The sequence below is a fragment of the Dama dama genome, chromosome 18, assembly GCF_033118175.1.
Source record: "Dama dama isolate Ldn47 chromosome 18, ASM3311817v1, whole genome shotgun sequence".
In the NCBI taxonomy this organism is placed as follows: domain Eukaryota; kingdom Metazoa; phylum Chordata; class Mammalia; order Artiodactyla; family Cervidae; genus Dama; species Dama dama.
Window position 1 is genome coordinate 18,478,823 of NC_083698.1, and position 21,924 is coordinate 18,500,746.

At 36.7% G+C, this 21,924-nt stretch overlaps 1 protein-coding gene across 1 annotated transcript in view; it reads right to left on the reverse strand.

Annotated features, from left to right (window-relative positions):
- THSD7A (thrombospondin type 1 domain containing 7A) overlaps nucleotides 1-21,924 on the reverse strand; it is a 265,412-nt gene that overhangs the window by 91,237 nt on the left and 152,251 nt on the right. The window contains exons 7-8 of the mRNA XM_061166284.1: nucleotides 14,871-15,065; nucleotides 3,454-3,688 (exon numbers count right to left, since the gene is read on the reverse strand). Coding sequence (XP_061022267.1) covers nucleotides 3,454-3,688; nucleotides 14,871-15,065 — 430 coding nt within the window. The remainder of the gene's footprint in view (nucleotides 1-3,453; nucleotides 3,689-14,870; nucleotides 15,066-21,924) is intronic.

Sequence of the window (21,924 nt, forward strand, 5' to 3'; positions counted from 1 at the left end):
TAAGGACAACAAAACAAAACATAATTCATGTAACTGAAAGTAATGTTCTGATTCCTAAGAAATTTTCTTTTGAGGTGATATCATACATCTCTGACAAGTAAGTTAAGAGGCAGTGAAGAAATGAATCAACCAGTATAACTGTTGCTGGAATAACTTGGCAAATTAGTGAAAAATGGAATTTAAAAATACTCCCCATAGGAGAAGTCAAATTTCTTGTAGGTCAAGATAAATTGTCTTCCAACAAGTAAGTTAATCAGGTTTTCAGAACTGAACTATGAGTGAATAAATCAACATCATTACTCTCCTTCCCGTAATTTCTATATAGCACTTTGCTGACACTTCATTTTTTATATATCTGTAAGTTTTTATTTATGCTCCTATCTCATCCATAAGTATTATATTCTATTCAACTATACAGATAGATTTTTTTTTTTTGCTCACTCAGTAACACCAGGCTTTATCTGAAACTGGATTTTAAAAAATACATTGGATTCAACATTTCAAAATGAAATATTCTCTCTGGTTTATGTTGAATATACGCTTGGATTTTCCTAATTGCTATGCCTACTCAAAGTTGTGAACAGAAAAAGAAATTTAGATGTGAATCATTAGAAGTTAATGTTTTGTTACAACTGAGATTATAAATCACTAGAATTATAAGTCAACCTACATTCTTAACCAGGAAACATTATATGGAAAAACCTCACATATAATCATCCTGTTAATTCTTGTTGAAACTATGGAATTATTGATTAGTAAGTATTATTGGAGGCATTCCTTCTCAATGAGGCAATTTTAGAACTTTAACAATGGAAGAGCATTACTCAATTACATGCTTTTCAAATTTTAACTCTAAATAAATCAATGGAATTTACAATGCTATCATTGACAACCTCAAAAATTCTATTTTAGTTTAGAAATTTCCTCAGCAAGATATTTGGTTAACTGTGGAGAACAAAATTACCAACAACAAAGCTGTTACATGAACAGACCAATATAAATTATACAGCCTAGATCACATCCAATGAAATGAATTCAGACTTCCTTTGGTGAGGCAATTGGTTCAGTCAACATGCTTCTTTTCTCCTTTGTGCTGTTTGTATTTAGTGTTTGTGGTTTAAATTAAGGAATTGATTTTCCCCCAAATCTTATTCAAGGTCAAATTAAACAGATGTGATAGGAGTTGAAGTTTGTTACTCAGAGGATAGATAAGATCAATAACATTGATTTTACCATTGCACAGTAATCTGTTTTATTAAGAGGAGTTTAAAACAAGGTTTCTATTTGCATTTTTGTTTCAAATGCCTAGTACGGAAAAGCAGTCACTGAATTTAACCTAGCATATTTAGGCATAAGGGTAGTAATATTTTCTTTTGAATTCACAGCATTTGCTTTATTTTTTAGAACTTTAAGGGCAAAGGAAACTCATTTGATTTAACAAATCTATACTGTATCCAGGTCATTGAATAAAGGCGGCAAGGGTAAAGTGCATTTTTAATGGATTATTGTGGTGCTCTGACATTGGGGCTTCAGGATATCCTTTCTATTGAATGATTTAATGACATTAATCCACCAGGCTTTACCACACATAGGCTTGCGTGTATGTACATCCACTGCTGAGGAAAAAACTCTGTAGTTTGCATAAGGAAGGAACATATAACAGTAACATCTAAAAGGTAAATGAAACTGCCAAAGAGGAACAGAGTGAGCTTACCCGTAGAAGCTCTGAACAATAACCCTCCAATCTGAACCATGACAAGTTGGTCAGGTGATAACCCCCTGCAGCAACTATTTCTGCCCCTTTGCTTGTCCCAGCAAGTCCCACAATCCCCCAGCACTTGGGACTTCCACTTCTGCTGTTACTGCTATTGACTTTTAATATACTGCACATTAATATCCTTTGTTACATTCATAACAAATTTAGCATCATTTTTACTGAAATATTGGTTTGGGGCTGCCTATGAAGCATATGGAATAGTTTCTCAATTTATTCAAATCTTTTGGCATATATTTTCTAACTACATACTTGTTTGCTAGAGAACCCAGAGTTGACATATTCTATGTGCCTTGTGAGAAACAAACAAAAAAACATATCAGCATAACTGGGCTAATCATTTGTTGGAGAAAACTAATAAACCAGTTATAAAAGTATATGCAACAAAGAAGAAAACTCTATCATTGATGATTTAGACAGCATCCATCTTTTAAAGTTCATATCATCTTAGCCATGTGGAACATGAAAAGTAAAACCCATCAGTTTTGCATGTTTCTTAATTTCTAACTAAATGATGAGGCAAAAAATTACTAACGTCCAGAATGCTGGGCATTAGAAAAAAACAAGTCATCATGAGATTCTTATTTATCCCCTTGAGTTTGTCATATATCAGTTACATTATTATCATTTCTCTGAAACACTAAGAAGTATCTTGAATTTTCCAAGAGAAAATAATTTCTAAGATTTATTGAGTGCTTACATTACTACTTTTTGTTTTCATTAAATTTATGCAAACATTTTTGAAAATTGAAGCCAGAATCTGTTAAGTAGCATGCTTAAGACCACACACGAAACCTAAGTACTTGACCAAGTTTTCAGAAATTATGAGGCCATTTTTACACCAGTGCAAAACTGATGGATTTTACTTTTCATGTTTCACATAGCTAAGGTGATATGAGCTTTAAAAGATGGATGCTGTCTAAATCACAAATGATAGAGTTTTCTTCCTTGTTAAGTATATTTTTATAACTGATTTATTAATTTTCTCCAAGAAATGATTAGCCCAGTTTATGCTGATTTTTTTTTTAAATTTCTCACAAGGCACCTACAATACATCAACTCACGGGTTCTCTAGCAAACTGTTTGTCGTGTTATCACGCTACTTGTTAACTACAGTGAGACACTGGTGCTTTTTCTGCTTATTCTAACCCTCATCCTATCCTAAGGCTCTCTCTTGGGAGTAAATGGTTTATTCATTTAACCATTAAAAGATGTAGCAAGTTTGGCCTCAGTATTTTTGATATGGTACCTTCTAAGGCAAATGAAAGGCAGATCACAGAAGGCTATTGCCCAATTAAACTAGACGGGCAGCCTCCACAGCCTACAGGTACACAGGTCATGGATGACCTCCACTGCTAGGACTTTGGATACTGTCACTATTGATCAGCCAGGCCTAGGGTGAGCACTTCTTTCACTGCCTCACTAGCTCAATAAAAGCAGAAAGTGCTACTATAACACTGAAAGTAGGTACCACATGGAGAGATTTCTACAGAATTTATGGATCCCAGGTACAAGCTGTTATAACTTTATCAGTGGCTGCCTTCAAAACACAGAAGTCTTACTCTTGAGATCAGGTATGATAAGCACCAAACATTCCATTTCATGAAGCAAGTGGAGACTGGGCCCATCCCTTGATGGCTGGCCATAGGAGTTAACTATTGTCGTTTTCAAGTCCTTACTTTTTGGGTCCCACTTGGCCAACATTGACCCGCACACAGATGACTTTTCTTGTCTGCATGCCAACGGAGCAAGAGGCCTCCCCGTTCCAAGTTGCAGTTGTGTTGAAGGACGAAACTGAAGTGTCCTCGATACACTGGCCCCAGGGACCGGTTTGCCAGTGGTACACAGTACAGGGATGCTCGTTACAGCTGCGTACCTCTTGCAAAGCACTGCTGTTTGGGCACTGAACTCCACCTACAAAAACAGACAGTATGAGCAGATTGATATGGTGCCAACAGAATCCTTATCATTCTCTGTTCCTTGGAATTAACAATAAGAATGATACCGGCCACTTACTAGCACATGTGGCCACCACACTGCTAGGAAGGCAAATCACGTGAATGGCACTGTCTGGCTTAAAACTTTGTGGTATATTTGATATTCGGCTTGGGGGACTCAGGAGGACCTCAAAGACAGGCCATTATTCTCTAGAGAAGATGAAAATGAGGAACAAACAAAGCCTATGTATTCCTAACCAGAGGAAACATGGACACTGAGAATCTATAGATGGGGAAAACCCAGTATGTTCACAAATGAAATCCATCAAATTGAAAGTCTTAATTCTAGGTTTCAAAGTGCTGCTTTATTTCAGTGAATTAGGATTTAGGATGATTTTAAATCAATAGATGCTTTCTGATCCCCCATGGCATCACTGAAGAATACATTATACATGTATTAAGGATAATACACCATATTTCTTCAAATCTAAAATGTGTGAATGACTGTGAGATAGACCATCATTTTATGTGTCCCAGAGAGAGTAAAATGGCTGCAAATTAAACTACAATACTTTTTTACCAACTCTAATTTTTACTGTATGCTCACCCAAATAGCTTTGTATGACTTACTTAAATACTTTTTTAAAAATGTACCACTTTTACATCCATTAAAAGGGAAGGTATTCCTAAAACTTCTTTATAGTCAGAATCCAAATCTTTCAAGTAGCTTATTAGTTGACACTCATCAAAGTTTGTGTTCTCCTACATATAACATCTCTGTGGCGTCACATGCATTGGTCATCCAGGACTTCTTAAAGAGTGTTCCCTGTTGTCTCCAGGGTTTTTTCCCAGGATACTGGTACCCATTTCTAAGTTCTAATGTGGCTCTATTTTTAATTGTACCAGAAGATGTTTGTCAATGAAAAGTTTAAGCGAGCAACCAAGGGAAGGTTTATTTTCCTTTCTCAAATGGCCCTTAGCTGTTTTTATTTCTTTGTTTCTGGTAGAAATAGTATGGGGTTGCTATTGCTCTCAGGAATAACAATGAAATTCCCAAGTACTAGCAACGACGACTATATTATAACTGTTGTTAGGCTACTGTGATTTTAAAATGAACCTAATATAAGATGCAGTAATTACAGAGATGATAAAGGGTAAAACACATGTGTCCTTTAATCAATAGAATGTGGTTGTGGAGTTGTCAATATGGAAATCTTTTTTAACATGCTGCCCCCATTATAAGTACTTTATAGGTGGGATCTCATTTTAAATTCACAGCTGCTGAACAAGTTAAAAATTATGAAGGGGATGAGTCCAGACAGCTTAAACGATGCAGTCACAGAAGCAGTTAGGAATTTGCGTAGTCCGGTGGTTTTTTGTTTTTACCTAAATGCTATTTGTAATGCCGCGTTGAAAACAAAAAGCTTTATCCTATTAAAAACAGAGTATTGGGAGGAACTTATTGTTTACGTTGTTGACAATTTGATCTAGTCACACTTATATAGTCTCTGGATTTCATTTTAAGAATAGAAAATAACTGGTTGTTCACATGGAATGGTGGATCCCTGGGTGTTCATCACACGTATTTGTGACAGTAAATGGAGGAATACTGAACATAATAGGAGGTGGGTTTTGAATATTAGGAAAGCAAGTTTTTAAAAAGTTTAAAAACATTAAGAAAGGTGATTCAACAGCTAGTGACCTTAATATGGCAGGAGACCTGGGTTCGATCCCTGGGTTGGAAAGATCTCCTGGAAAAGGGAATGGCAACCCACTCCAGTTTTCTTGCCTGGAGAATCCCACGGACAGAGGAGCCTGGCAGGCTACAGTCCATGGGGTCGCAGAATCAGACACAACTGAGCTACTAACATTAACAAGGAGGATGGCTCCTAAAGTTTGAGATCTGGATAAAAGTAATAAGCAAAATCACACCCTCAGCTGATCTTCAGGTATCATTTCATTTGTGACTAAGGACATCCCTCTATTCAGCATATAAATCAGTAGGCAATTTATGTGATAATTTAACTGCAATTTACAGTCACTTATGCAGTGTTGAACATGGGATCAACATCAGAATAACCTGTATTAAACAACATTTCCTTCCTGTCCCCTGCTTCATGAAGGTGAAAACATCTGTCACAGCTCATATCCTATCTTCCATCACACAGCTCAGCAGTCCTGGGAGCAAGAAGTTTAGTATTTGAATAGGGACAACTCCTAAACCTGGTAATTGGACTGGGGCACTCTTATTACCCACTTCCCTGAGGCTCTAGATTTATCCAATGGTATTTCTCAGGAAAACACATGCTAACTGTAGAAAAATGTGTTCATTTTACATAACCATTTAAAACTATATCTTCTTATTTAATAGTGAAATTACCCCTCCTCAATTGAATAATGTGTTTTTACTTACCCCATTTTTACTTTGAATATATGTATGCCATGTAAGTTATGATTTTAAAACTCTGAATTGTTTTTGACATTGGAAGTGGCTGGTTGGTTTTGAAAAAAATAATAAGAAAAGAGCTTCTACAACATCAGCATAACGCGTCCAGGAACTGCAAGATAACTGTTAAGTTTACAAACATAAAGGCTATTTATTTTCTTGCCCCAATCCACATTAAAGCCACATCAGCATTTTCAGTGTATGTCAAGATATTTGCACAGATAAGTCCCAGTGTGGTCTTAATTATAACAACGATGTGGCAATTTGGAAAGTATGGCTTGGATAATCAGTCACTGCAGCATTGTCATGTTGTTCAGGGAATACTTTTATGGTTGAAAAATTGATAGATATGATACTGAATTTATTTATTATTTATGGGAAGATTTAATTCCAGACATCTGGGAATATTCCCATTCCTGTAGTACGAGATTATAAAATGTCATCTGTGACAAAATTAGTGATAAGTGTATTTTTTTAAAAAACCCTCTTATACATAAAAATATATGCTTCATATTAATGTGACTATTTAGGCTTTCTATCATTTCACCAAAAGGAAAGACTTTATAATACTCTGATAATGAAATTCTGTTATATAAGTAAACTTTCATGTTCATACAAAAATGCCAATTATAATATGCAAAACTTCTCTCAGAAACTACAAATGACTTTTCCTCCCTACCACCAAGCCCAAAAGACTTTGGTTAAGAGACATTTAACAGAGCTATGTTGTTTTTGAGTGTGGCATTGAAGTCCTTACAATCTAGATGACAGATTGGAGAGGGAAAAAAAAAAGAATCTTTTCAGGGACTTCCCTTGTGGTCCAGTGGCTAAGACTCTGGGCTTCCAATGCAGGAGGCTCGTGTTCAATCCCTGGTCAGGGAACTAGTCCCACATGCTACAACTAAAGATCCTGCATACCACAACTAAGACCCTGGCACAGCTAAAGAAATAAATAAAATAAACAAACGGTTTTTTAAAATAGAACCTTTTCAAAACATTAATTGAATACCTACGTACTGACTGCAATATGCAGTGGTTACCTATGCTTCGAGGGATAGTCTAGAGGGGTTAGAAATAGACATAATTCTTGCTACTCTCAAGGATCTTACAATGCAGTGGAGAGAAGTATAGGGGTGATAATATAAGCAAAGAATTGAGTACAATTCTAGGTGAATGCAATAATATAATGATAAAGAATATGACAATTACATTAAAAGAGGTATTTAGTATAATTGGGATTCAAAAGTTTAAAATTACATTAGTTTGGGGGATACTAAAAATGACTAAGGTTGTTGAGATGAGGCATTGAGATGACTTTTGGAGAAATAGGAGTTCGATAAGCAGAGTTCTGGGAAGGGAGACAAGGAAGAGAAAATTTAATTTAAGCAGAAGGGAAACTAAATAAAAGCTAAGGCACTCAGGCAGGTATGACCCTGGGAATTAGCAATATTGATGCAGTCAACTGGAGTGCAGAGTTCACACAGGGAAGTAACTGACGATGAGGATAAAAAAGTGGACTAGGCTCAGGGTAAGAAGAGGCTATTACAGTGTACTGTGAATTACAATTTTAAGATACTTGTAACTTTGCCTGCTATTGCAGCCATAATACCTTTGACAGCAGACTACTGGTGGGTGAAAGGCAATGGCATGATTTCAGGGAATTTAACTGGAAGTGCGTTAGTCACAGAGAACCTCAAGAGACACTGGGGCAGCCACCATCCCCTCCGTTTTTTTCCCCTTGTAGTAAGGGACTAAAGATATCCCACAGTAAAGTCTGTATAAGTCCTGCAGGACTGTAGGAACAGACTGAAGTGGTGGTCATGTAGGAACAGACTGAAGCAGAACTGCTCTTTCAAAGTCAGTAGCAGGAAGGTGTGGAAGTGGCAGTATTTACTTAGAAGTCAGAGTTACGTGAGTATGTGCACATAAAATAGATCCTGATCTCTTCAAATTCCTCTAGAGGAAATAGAAGTACTTCCCGGTTCTCAGAACTAAAATCATTTCACTGTAAAAATGAAACAAGGTAAAACAGAAATATTCATCCCCTCAATGTTTTATACTGCAAAGTAAAACTTCTGAGGACTACTAATTATGTGAAGAAAAATTGGCATAATTTTATTTCAATTTGCATCTATTTTCTGCAAGTACAAAGAAGGTGTAAAGACACACTAACACTTAGCTGAAGTTATACTATCAGGTCACTCTGAACTCTGCAAAAATAAATATTCTCTTATATCTTGCTTTGTAAAGATAATTGACTATAATGAGAACTAACAGAAGCTGTTGTTATACTTAGTGGAAAACACTTTGAAAATCATTTTTCCTTTTAAACCAAGTTTGTTAAGAACCTGCAACATGAGTTAAAAAATGGAGAAGGTAATAAATATAACATCAATTTTTTAAAAAATTCAATATACTACTATTTATATCAAAAATATGTCATACTTAAGTGTTAAAGGATTGAATTCTTTTAGAATTCCTGAAATAATTCTAAAGTAGCTCTTGGGACCCACTCTGTATTTTCACAAGATACAAAGAAGATTTTTACATTAGAGTGTCAAACAAATCTAAAAGCAAATTATTAATCTTATTTAACCAAAAGTCAAGGCTTTTGAAGTAAGATACATACACAGGATTTTATTTTCAAGTTGAAAAGAAATATTTTTATATTAACTATCTTTAGTTATGCCATTTGTGATTTGGTTTCCAAATTTTAGTAGACAATATTTTAGTAAAAGTCATTTTATGACATTTTTGTGTACTGCCAATACACAAAATAATAGGTTACATAATGCTGCTGCTGCTGCTGCTGCTAAGTCTCTTCAGTCGTGTCCGACTCTGTGCGACCCCATAGACGGCAGCCCACCAGGCTTAGACGGCAGCCCACCAGGCTCCCCTGTCCCTGGGATTCTCTAGGCAAGAACACTGGAGTGGGTTGCCATTTCCTTCTCCAATGCATGAAAGTGAAAAGTGAAAGGGAAGTCACTTAGTCGTGTCTGACTCTTAGCGACCCCATGGACTGCAGCCGACCAGGCTCCTCCATCCATGGGATTTTCCAGGCAAGAGTACTGGAGTGGGGTGCCATTGTCTTCTCCATAATGCTACTCAAAGATTATATGAAAAGCAATTGTATTCAAATTATTTTTATTCTATTATTTTTAACTTTGAACTAACCCCAAAACTATAGGGATATTTAGAATGTTACCAATAATTTTTCCCCTCAATCATACGGAAGAAGTTATTGAAATGATGCCCCATTACCCGAAATACTTTAGTATGTATTTCCTGCAATCAAGGGCATTTTTCTGTATATAAGCATATTCAATATTCAAGATTAGGCAATTAATACTGATGCATTATTTCCATCCAATCCTCAGACCCATTTAAACTTGCCAATTATCTCAAAACATTTTTTATAATAAAAGGAACTGGTTCAGAATCAACTGTTGCATTTAGAACTTATCTGGCTAGTTTCCTTCAATCTTTCTCAGTCTTTCCTTAATTTTCATAACTTAGACACTTTTGAAGATTAGGGGCCAGTTATTTTGTAGAATATCTTCCAGGTAGGGTTTGTCAGATGTTCCCTCATGATCAGATTCTATAATATGCATCTTTGACAGGGATGGTACAGACATGACATCATGCTCTCTTCGTACCACACCAGGAACACATCCTTTGTATTTGCCCCATTACTGATGATGTAAACTTTGATTACTGAATTAACATAGTGTCTGTCAAACTTCTTCATTAGAAGGATACTTAAGACTGTAAATATAATGCTCTTCATCAAACTTTCAATTAATTTATTTATATCAAGTATGGATTCATGGTTTCCTATCTTAGAATGTATATAAATAGCTATTATTATTAATTTGCATTCACATTTCTCCTGTATGTGGCCAGTGGGAGACTCTTCAAGCTAGCGTCCCTGACCTTTTTTAAATTTCACTTTTATTTTTATATTGGAGTAGAGTTAGTTTACAATGTTGTGTTAGCTTCTGGTATAAAGCAAAGTGATTCAGTTATATATATGTGTGTGTGTGTGTATCCACTTTTTTTCAGATTCTTTTCACATATAGGTTATTACAGAATATTGAGTAGAGTTCTCTATGCTATACGGTAGGTCCTTATTAGTTATCTGTTTTATATATACAATAGTGTGACCTTTTGAAATATTTTCCTCTTCTTTTCTTTCTGGCACAAGATCCTCCAGGCACATCTTGTGCTTTTGCTATCCCAGCCCTAGAATCAGCTATTTCTCCAAGAAGCCCTGGCTCCTTTCATGGGAGAATGGTAATAGACATCAAGGTCTCAGTGCTGAATGCACTGACTGCTCTCATGTCATTTCAGTACAGAGCTAACACATGTATATGTCTATAATATGAATATATATCATACTTATATTTGAATTTTATGTATTTCTATGTCTAGGACTTCCCTGATAGCTCTATTGGTAAAGAACTTGCCTGTAATGTAGGAGACCCTGGTTCAATTTCTGGGTTGGGAAGATCCCCTGGAGAAGGCTACCCACTCCAGCATTCTTGGGTTTCCCTGGGGCTCAGATGGTAAAGAATCCGCCTGCAAGGCGGGAGACCTGGGTTTGATCCCTGGGTTGGGAAGATCTCCTGGAGAAGGGAAAGGCTACCCACTCCAGTATTCTGGCCTAGAGAATTCCATGGGCTGTATAGTCCATGGGGTTGCAAAGAGCTGGACATGACTGAGCGACTACACTTTCACTTTTATGTCTAGATTTACAAATTGAACAGCATGCATTCACACTGATAACTTCAAATTCCAATATAATACAACAAGGTTTACTCTAGTTTTCTTTCTTAACATATTCAAAACTCCCTTCTTTAGCGATAAGAAACCCAACTATTATGTTTAATACATGTACCTATTTGGTCAACCAACCCCCCTCACCAACCTCCCACTGCCATCTTCACTGCTCTACCCACGGGCCATCGTCATCACCCTGCTCATACTCTGACACCTGCATTCAACCACTCCACATTATTGAAACCCTCCTCCACCCTGCTTGGCTCCGACACCCCCACTGGGCTGGTTTCCTCAATGCTGAGAGACCCTCTGCATCCTGCTTTTGCCCTGGCATCCTGTGTTGGGTTGCTGCTTTTATTCTTGTGCAATCCATGTGTCCCTCCCTTTAGACTTCTCAGTGTCTCTGACACTTCACGTCAGGCTGCCCTTTTCTCACTGGGGATGCCCACCTCACTCAGGCTGGGCTCTGACAACTCACCCTGGATCACTACAGACCCCCCTCCTGCCCACCTGCTGGCACAGATGCTCAACTGTTTGGCCCCACTTAATAACTTTGCAGATAAAACTGTTAACAAAGGGAGCTAAAGAGACTAGAAAGGACAGGAAGGAAGGGGAAAAGAAAGTATAGCATGAGGTAAAGAAAAGTGCTACTCTATTATTTTACCATTCTTTTAACAGGAATAAGGAAATAATGAGTCATAACATTTTAACAGTGGAGAGTGTGTCTAGTTCATTGGGGTCATATGGAATACTCCTCTATCTCACACACTTATATATACACACATGGATAAAGATACATACAGACATAGAGGTAGATACACAGACACATATACAATAGAAGACTGATAAACCAGGGGTAAGATCAGTAGCCAGCATTCCTTTCTTTCCAGCACACAGTCGAAATGTATTTCCCCTGCCCCTGATGAAATTAGGTTCAAATCCAAGTCATGATTATATGACCTGCTTTGATAATGAAATGTCAACTGAAATGATGTAAATCACTCTGGATGAAAGAATTTAATTGCTGACTCTCTTAAAACAGGTAAGAGTCCCCAGCTGTTTTCTTCCTCTGGCATGAAGATTGTGAGGTAGGCTTTCATACTGAGGTGTAATGCTGAGACATTTCATGGAGGACAGACTGTCATGGAGAGTTACCTGTCGCTACAGCAAAATTCCCAAGAAGGAAAAATAATTATTCTATTTAGTTACTGAATTTATGGGCTTACTGCAGTACAACTTTGACTTCAGCAATACAGAGGTTATATAATCTCCAGTATAATGTATAATGGTGATATTTTACTGAGATAAAAGTACAAATGAATAGGTTATAGCATTTATTTTGTAAATCCAGATAAATGCTTTGCACATGGACTTGTCCTGTAAGTTATTTCACCAGAAAATCATTTAATTTCATGTCTAAACAATCAATATATAATTTTATTAATGTGATCTTTACCCTTACGGTTATCAGAGTAATATTCTGATCCACAGATAATTAAGAAGATCAGGCTTCCCAGATAGCGCTAGCAGTAAAGAACCCATCTGCTAATGATGGAGACGTTTGATTCTTGGGCTGGGAACATCTCTTGGAGGCGGGTATGGCAACCCACTGCAGTATTCTTGGCTGGCGGCCTACGGTCCAAAGTGTTGCAGGGTCAGAAACAACTGAAGTGACTTAGATACATGCGCACATGACACGTACAAGTATTAATTCCTGGGGAATAATAGAAAAAATTGCTTTTGTGCCGAATTATAAAAATGTTATCTAATTGGCAGGGAAACGCATTTTAAAACTTCCTGCAAATTAGTTTCTAAATCATTTTAAACATATTTTCAGAATTAGAAAAGACTTATTTTGAAGGAAAAGAAAATGTGTTTCAGTGTCAAGCAAATAACAGGTATTAAATTGTCTTTGAAAGACAAATCCTTTATTAAATATTTCACATAATGATACCAGTTTCTGTAGCTGTTATTAACAGAGACAAATAACAGCAGATTCCCCACTGACTGAATATCCTCTACAGTTTCCACTTAAAATGATGTTTTGAGTTCATGGGCTTCCCTTGTGGCTCAGCTGGTAAAGAATTCGCCTGCAATGTGGGAGACCTGGGTTGGATCCCTGGGTTGGGGAGATCCCCTGGAGAAGAGAAAGGCTACCTCTCCAGTATTCCAGCCTGGAGAATTTCATGGACTGTATAGTCCATGGGGTCTCAAGGAGTCAGACACAACTGAGCCACTTTCACCTCACCTTTATGATTAACTACACATTTATAATTCTCCAGCACGTGTTTCTTATGATGCAGCTGTTAGCCTTCATTAAAAATTATCCACGTCCCATCCTTTCAAACTAAGCAGGTGATACATACCAAAGAGCAATCATAAATTCCTGCCTTTAAAGCATTTCATGACCTTTCAGTGTGAAGCATCATGTCTACGGAAATAATGATCTGGTGAGTTCTGCAAGCATGGCAGAATCTCAGCCATGTGACTCCTGGGGCGAAAAGTCACTCATTACTAGTCACACAGCAAGTGTCTGCAGAGTATAATGGATTTACAGGAAGCAGGGTGACCACAGATTTAATTTTAATGAAGCCCAAGACATAATTCGAGCTGATAGAGTGTGAAGTTTGAATATGATCTATACAAGGTTACAGTTATTGTTTGACAACATAAGGAATATAATTTTTTCTTGGAAAGGTTCTATTTTTTCTATTAGGTTCCACAGATACATTCTTATTTTGGTAGCAAAAAATTAACATTTATATTGAGGTGATGAGAAAAAAGTGTTTCGACACTTAAAAAATTCTAAATGTTCTCATAGGTTGACTATTTTAAATATGTTAAATTTCCTCCTGTGCCTTAAGGCCAACATATTTTTGGCCTTATATTTTTGCACAGAATCACATACAAAGAAAGCAAATTTGATTAAAAAAAGAACACTAGCAGATTTCTATCATTAAAATGGTTCATAAACAGAAAAATGAAATGGGCAATGTGAAAACTCTTCTAAAATTGATTAACTGGGGGTATACATAAAGAAACATGTGCTTATTACAAATAGAAATCATTAACTAGTGTTAAATGTGAATGAAAATAGTCATTCAGCCTGATAATATTTAAATAACGTATGCCTATATTCTTGAGACAGAACATGCGACATGTGACAGAACTTGACTTATTTCTGTGTTTTCCTTACCCCTGTGTTATTTTACAGAATGACAAGATTAAGTATGACATTATATCACCCAGTCACACAGAGGGCAAATTAGCATTCAGATACAAACTTGAGAGACAATTACCAAGAGCCTTGTATTTCCTGACAATGGGGCTTGCATGGTATGAATATATGAAAAGCTTGTGCTTTATTCACCCAATAGCATGAAGTGATTTAGGAGCAACATATTTTAAAAGTGAACACAATCTACATATGAGACTCAGGGCCTATGTTCAGAAACCCAAATGGTACAAAATCCATGTCATTTTCAGTCAAGCAATAGTCACGGTGGTGATTATTTTAAATAAAGTTTAGTATTTATGAGAAGGTAGAACAGGATTTCACTGGGGAAAACTGACTACTGAAATAGAGAGAAAACAATGAAACCTGACATTTGGAATTTCAGGAGTCATTTTCAGATTTCTCCACAAGTGTGACACTTTGAAGTAGAAAGAACCTGAGTTATGAAGAGGGAGGAAAGGAAAAGTGAATTCACTTTTCAAAGTCTTTTCTCTTTTACTAAAGATCTATGTTCAAGGTTAATATTAAGGAACAAGAGCAAGCTGCTAATATGTCACCAGATATTAAAACTCCTTGGTTTGCTGGGTTTCAGGAAGCTGATTTTTGTGGAACTATCACTGTATCTGGGCTGTACACATAATGAAAGGCACAGCAGCTTCTGGAAGAGATCTGAGTCCCTTCTGAAGCTGGTAACCTTACCTTCCTCTCCTGCATAGGCCAGGATGGACCGTGCTCGTATCTGTTTTCCTTCTGTGGTTTTTCCTGAGCAGGTGTGAGAGCAGGAGGACCACGCTGACCACATGCTGAGCACGCAGTCCTTGGGGCAGGGCACATCGCAGGCAACGGGGATGGGGAAGATGGCGTCTCTGCACAGCTGTCTGTCAACTTCTTCTCCTGGGAAAGACATCATCACCAACAGTCCATCATTTTAAAATAATGTAAAATGAGCAACTGAAACCAGATGGGCACCAGAATAAATCAGCTTACTTTCCTTTTGTTCTCTGTTAAAAGCCAAAAAACAAACAAACAAAAAGAGTCACTGTCTATTACAGCCAGATGTTAAAAGAATACCAGGAATGAATAAACAGATAGATCCCCAAATGAGGCTTTTTTATTATCAGTGCTTAGGTGTGTAGATCAAACACATTGCTTCAAGTATTTTATGCTGTAATACCTGCCTAGGAAATGATGTTTATAGATATTAATCTCTGCAATAAAGAACATTAGTGAAATATGTCTACCCCCTTTTATTTAATTGTTGGAGATGAGCCATCATTCACAAATAATGATTCTATCCATAGCATGCACCATTTGTTTTCATGAAACCAACTCATCGTTGCTATTTGTAAACTCTTGTGTCTCCCAGGGAATTTATTTTTGTACACCTGGCAACCTTTTTCTTTCAGTTAAAGGTGACTTTGTTACCTGGAAATAGACAGGAAGCATAAATAGTAGGACAGTATTATAAAACCACTGGCTATAGCGATCCCATTTGGTAAGGGGGAAAAAAAAACAAGGTATGCAAATAGCAGAAGTAAGATGTTGCCACGCCAGTGCTTAAAACTCTCCAGTAGTTTCCTTTTGCTCTTAAGATAAAGGCTAGATTTCCCAAAAGTTTATAAGACTTCAAACCACGTAGCTCTTGCTTCCTTTTCTAGCTTCATCTCACTTTACTCTTCCTGTTACCCCAAAGCCCTAGAGTCTGGCACTTATTTGGTGTTTTTTTGAGTGAGTGAAGTGAGATATACAAAAGGCCAATGAGAAAGAAAATATTGTTGCTGTTAATAAATGCCAAAGAAATCTAGAATAATTACAAATAAATGATCAAAATACAGTATGAAAAAAGTCTGAACTCTGTTGCATAGCTGGTAAGTGTAGGAGCTAATGAGGTCATTCAAACAGGGGAAATAATATACAAATAAGCAAAGTTAATCTGCTATTTTCCCACAGAATATATCCATAATTCTCGATGAGTATATCAGAAATGTATGCTTTAAGGCATTATGCATTCAGATGAGAAAAGGTGACTAATCTTGCCTTTGTTCATTATTACAAGCAAACAACTCAGCTTTGTCACTGATGGAGGATTAGGAGGATCATTTTAATGGACAGTCGTTTATTCATGTATTTGAAAAACAAGACAAAAAATCATAAGTCAATTGGAAATGCTCTAAGTGCTCAGGGCTGGTGCACTGGGAAGACCCGGAGGGATGGGATGGAGAGGGAGGTAGGAGGAGGGTTCAGGATGGGAACACATGTAAATCCATGGCTGATTCATATCAATGTATGGCAAAAACCACTACAAAATTGTAAAGTAATTAGCCTCCAACTAATAAAAATAAATGGAAAGAAAAAAAAAAAAAAAAGAATGTTTTAAAAAAAATAACATATTCATCAGGCAAAATCAAAAGTCAATTATAATGCACTTACATGTTAACAATCACTAGTTTGCAAGGTTTTAAATTATTAGACTTGCTCACTAGTAAGACCAACTAAAATAAAGCTGAGTCATCATTACATCATTCATTCTCCTTTAATTACTCTGATCTGTGAGATCTCTTTTGAGTCAGGCTTATATCCCAATAAAGGACATGATAGATTATATGCTAGAGTACGAAAATTGTTAGTACAAGGCATGTAATATTTTATAATTTAACAATGATGACTCTTGTGTTTACTAGACTTTTTTTGTTAGTGCAAAGAGTGACTTGCATATGTTTTAGTTTCTTTGTTGCTATCTTTTATTGTTTCATCTACTTTCATCCACTTTTGTTTCTGATAGTCTGTAAAATGTAAGGCAAGTTTGGGGCTACAGTTTTGTTTTCTATAATAGTTACCTAATCATTTCTACTCAGAAAAATTGAATTCATTCTGTAGCATTTGAGGAGAGACTGCTACCTGTGTGTTACTACATTAATTTGGATGACATAAGTAATATATTTCTGTTGCATAACCTTAAATCTGAGTTCCCTGGTGGCTCAAGCAGTAAAGAATTTGCATACAATGCAGGAGACCCAGGTTTGATCTCTGGGTTGGGAAGATCCCGTGGAGGAGAAAATGGCAACCCACTCCAGTACTCTTGCCTGGGAAATCCCATGGACAGAGAAGCCTGGTGGGCTACATACTATGGGGTCACAAAGAACTGGACACAACTGAGTAACCAACACTTTGACTTCACTTTCTTTCAAAGTATAAACCTAAGAGATATACAATTTTAACCTTTTTTGCTTTTTGAATGCTTTTTTTTCAACTTGTGTCCCACATCTTATGCTGGCTCTTTTTCACTCATCATTTTTGGTTTAGTTATATATTACTATATGTTTCTGTAGTTACAGTCCTTCTAGAGTCTCCTTAACCCTCTGTGGAGCCCTAAAGATCCACTTTGGAGCCGACTGCCAAGATGTCAGCGTTTAGTTTACTCCTCCCTAGCCCCCCTGAGCTGTGTCAAGTGTGACCTTGCCTGTTTGCCCCCAGTGGCTCCTAATTGCCCATCTCGGTCTTGCATCCAAATACCAGTATTATGTCCGAGCCACAGAGGCTTTTTTCCTCTTTCTCCTACAGACCAATCTCATTGTTACTCATTTTTGCTCTTTGCTTTTCATGAATCTTTCAGAGCTTCACACAGTAGACTGCTTCTCACCATGCAGGTTTCAGTTCAGTTGTCTCCTTGCGAGGGGAGCCTTGAAAGTGAAAGTCGCTCAGTCGTGTCTGACTCTTTGCGACACCACGGAATACAGTCCTTGGAATTCTCCAGGCCAGAATACTGGAGTGGGTAGCCTTTCCCTTCTCCAGGGGATCTTCCCAACCCAGGAATTGAACCGAGGTCTCCTGCATTGCAGGAGGATTCTTTACCAACTGAGCTATCAAGGACTGACCAGATACAATTTCATAGTAGCTTCATTTTATTTTCATTTTAGTGAGTCTTACTCACTAGTGAGCAAGCCTAATAATTTAAAGCCTCATTTTCTAGTTTCACTAGAAACTATTGTAATGAATTGTTTACACGTCTAGTATCTGATCCTGCTTCTAGAGTACGAGCTTGACAAGGGCATGATTCTTAACTGCCTTGCTCATTATATTATACTTAGAACCCGAAGAGCACCAGGCACCTAGTAGACATGAAATAATCTTCTGCTACATAAACAGATAAATTAACTAACCTGAAGTTACTGTTCTAGTTAACTGAAGGTTGGACTAGACGAATATGGTTTTAAGTACAGTATTTCTTCAATGGCCATGTACTCCACTGCTCAAGGACTGTGCTAAGGTGTATTCAGTGGACAGCCGGTGGCATACGCACAATCTGGAGTTTGCTAGAAATGCAGTCTCTCAGTTCCCACCCATAAATTGTGACTTGCATTTTAAAATGACCCCTGGGTGATCTGTATGCAGGTAAAATTTGAAAAGGATTGCTTTAAGATTTTTCTGCCCTTATTCTCTTGAGGTTTGATTAGAACCAAACCGCCTTGTGAAAGAGAAGCATGTAAAACAAATTCATCTAGATTTCATACCTAACATCATTCACTTCTCTGTGGGACACCCCTTTAAGCCTCTCTTTATACCTAGGTGAAAACAGTCATTTGATTAATAGTTACTGATTGTCCAGCCTTGGTCAGGCACTGTGCCATGAATATTACACACATCATCCCAGTTAATTATGACAACAACCTTTTTTTTTTTTTTAGGTATAATTAACATATAACACTACATTAATTTTAGATATATACAGTCACCATAAGTCCAATTAACATTTCCATATGATCATATATACATAAACATTACTTTAAGGAGGTAAGAACAGTTTTACATGACACTATTAGAGAAAATGTAGTAAATTAAACACAAACATATAAAATATCAGGTTAATTTATAATCTTTCCATAGAGAGAAATGGAAATGCCATTTTTCCATATCAACCCTCCTATTATGAAGACATTTTCAACCACCATATGTCTCCATTATAGAACCATTTGAGACTCTGATTATTTGAATGTGCATCCCCATAAATCCAGGCAGGCACATCTGATTACCACTATGGTGAATAACATAGTTCTACAACTCATTCAGGCACAGAACATAAACTGTTTCTTTTTTTTTTTTTGGTCTTTAACCTTTCTGAAGTTGAAGTGAAGTGCTCCTCACTCAGTCGTGTCCTGACTTTTTGCAACCCCATGGACTATAGCCTGCCAGGCTCCTCTGTCCACAGGATTCTCCAGGCAAGAATACTGGAGTGGGTTGCCATTCCCCTCTCCAGGGTATCTTCCTGACCCAGGGATCGAACCTGGGTCTCCAGCATTGCAGGCAAATTCTTTTGTCTGAGCCACCAGGGAAGCCTTTTCTGAGGTTAATTTCTTGTTATTCTAAATGTGATGCCAACATTTAGAATCCTCCTTATGCTTGCCTTTCTGTATTAAATATTCTATATTATTTGGCATTTGCAACACAAAAAATTTGGAAGGACTGCTTTGCTTTTAGATAACATACTCATCCCCTCAGTCCACATCAAGCTCTAGACATTTTAACCAAATCCTAAAAATATGCATATTTTACATGAAATACATAACACAGAAATAAATGAATGAATCATTGTCCACATGTTACAATTTAGTCTTGCTCTGATGCCTTAACCGAAGCATATTTTGTTCAACCTTGGTTGTGAAACCCAATAACAAGAAATTGAGAAATAAGATGAAAATGCCTGAGTTTATTTTTATGAGCTCAAAAACATATTTAAATATTTAAGTTGGTGACTCCCATTTAACATTTTTATTCACAAATATAATCTTAAGAATATTTTTAATAATTTGCCATTTCAATCAATTTAAACATGTATTTTGCATCTTTAAAGTAACTCCCAAATGTCCCCTTGTTTAATCTATTTTCATAGATACCACCAAACTCTAACTCTTCTAAAGTATCTCCTTTCATTCTGCTGTTTCCTACCACAGAATAAGAGAACTGAACATCTGCTTGAAGTAATTAAACTAAAAATTCATGAAGATTTCCAGAGAAATAAAACAAGATGAGAACTGAGGTCAGAAGCTAAGACTTTTTCTTTGCTTGGAAAAAGTATATACTAAAAGTTTATTGCACTCATTGTGGTGAAGCTTAAATGTAATATAAAAGACAAACTTTGGTTTATGAAGGTTTTTATAGAGTCAAGGTTTTTATAGTTTAGGGGCTCAGTCACTAAGAACACAACACTAATACATTAAATACATTTTTAATGTACATAATACATTAAAATACAATGGACTATATTTTAATCAAAAGCATATATATATATATATATACCTATTCCATAAGTGTCACTTGCATCATCCTGATTATTTTTTAATCATAGAAATGTGGAGATTGTTATAGATGATTTTTAACAGTCCCAGTAGTATTGTGTGCAATACGCCTCCAGAAGGCATTGTAAAATCAGAATTCATCAGTGTAATGAAACTGAGATGAGGGTAAGCAGAAAGGAGAAATTAAAGTAGAGGAAAAACAGATATACAGTCAATATTTTTTTTTTAACTCACACTAGTTAGAAAGTCTCTAATATTGTAACTTTGGGATCAGATTCCTCTTGCCAGACATGTACAAACTCTAGAGCCACCATAACAATTATCATTGAGTTGCTGATGTCTTATGTCTTCAGAAATTGTCTCAAAAATTCACATGGACTTTTGAAAGTGAAAGTTATTATTTATGTACTTACTTGTATATTGATAACTAATATGAATGCAATAAAGAATTGAGACAGGAATTGAGATGGGAAAAGAATGGAGGATCCTATTTGCCTAGATCTCCTAGAAGACATTTTAAAATAACCATCTTATCTGAACTTTAAAACAACTGTAAGATATGTAGGTTCAGAATCACTCTCTACCTATTGAAGTAAAAGACCCATAACTTACGTAACTCTTTCTTCATTCCCCTTCTTGAAGAGATGCTACACATCTCTTCCACTTCAAAGGGAAGTTTCTAAATCAATTTTAATCTCTGCACTCCCTCTGTGATCACATCAGTAGCAGGTCTGATTTATTCAATGTACTCAGTATTGCCTGACCCCATGTTCTCTTCCAGATCACTGTCCACTTTCCTCTGGTCTCCTGCTGCATGCCATTCCCTCCGCAGCCCATCACCCATCCTGACCTCAAGAGTGTATTTCTAAAATGCAAATATGAGCATCATAGTCTTCCCAATACCTATCAGCTGAAGGCCAAATTCTTACCAGGGCAGAAAACACAACGTCCTCATTTTCCATCACTGCCTCACGGTTTCCCTGAATTCTCGCCACTGAGAGCCATTTGCTCTTCCAGGAACTGACACGTTGCTTTCTTGCTCCTCTGTTATTTTGTGTACATTGTTCGCCACGCCTCATTGCCCCACATCTTGCTAAGTCATCCTTTAGGACTGGATCTCCTTCCTCTACAAACCTCCTCTGACTTTCTTAAACTGCCCAGGTGGAGTTATGCTCTATCCTCTCTGTTTGCACAGTTTTGTAGACATAACACTGTTTAAGACTGTTTACAATTATCTGTTTACTCACCTTTACCCCCATTAGCCTATGAGAACCTTCTGACCAGAGATTTCATCTTATTCAACATCTTTATATCTGGATCCCTTGTTTTAGTTATTGTTAAAACTTAAAAGAGTTTTGCAGTAAATATTTAATGGATAAGGGAAAAAAATGAATTGGAAAGCCCAGAACATTTGTTGTTTTCCTGAAAAAGCCACTGGTATTATATTTCCAATTGTCAGA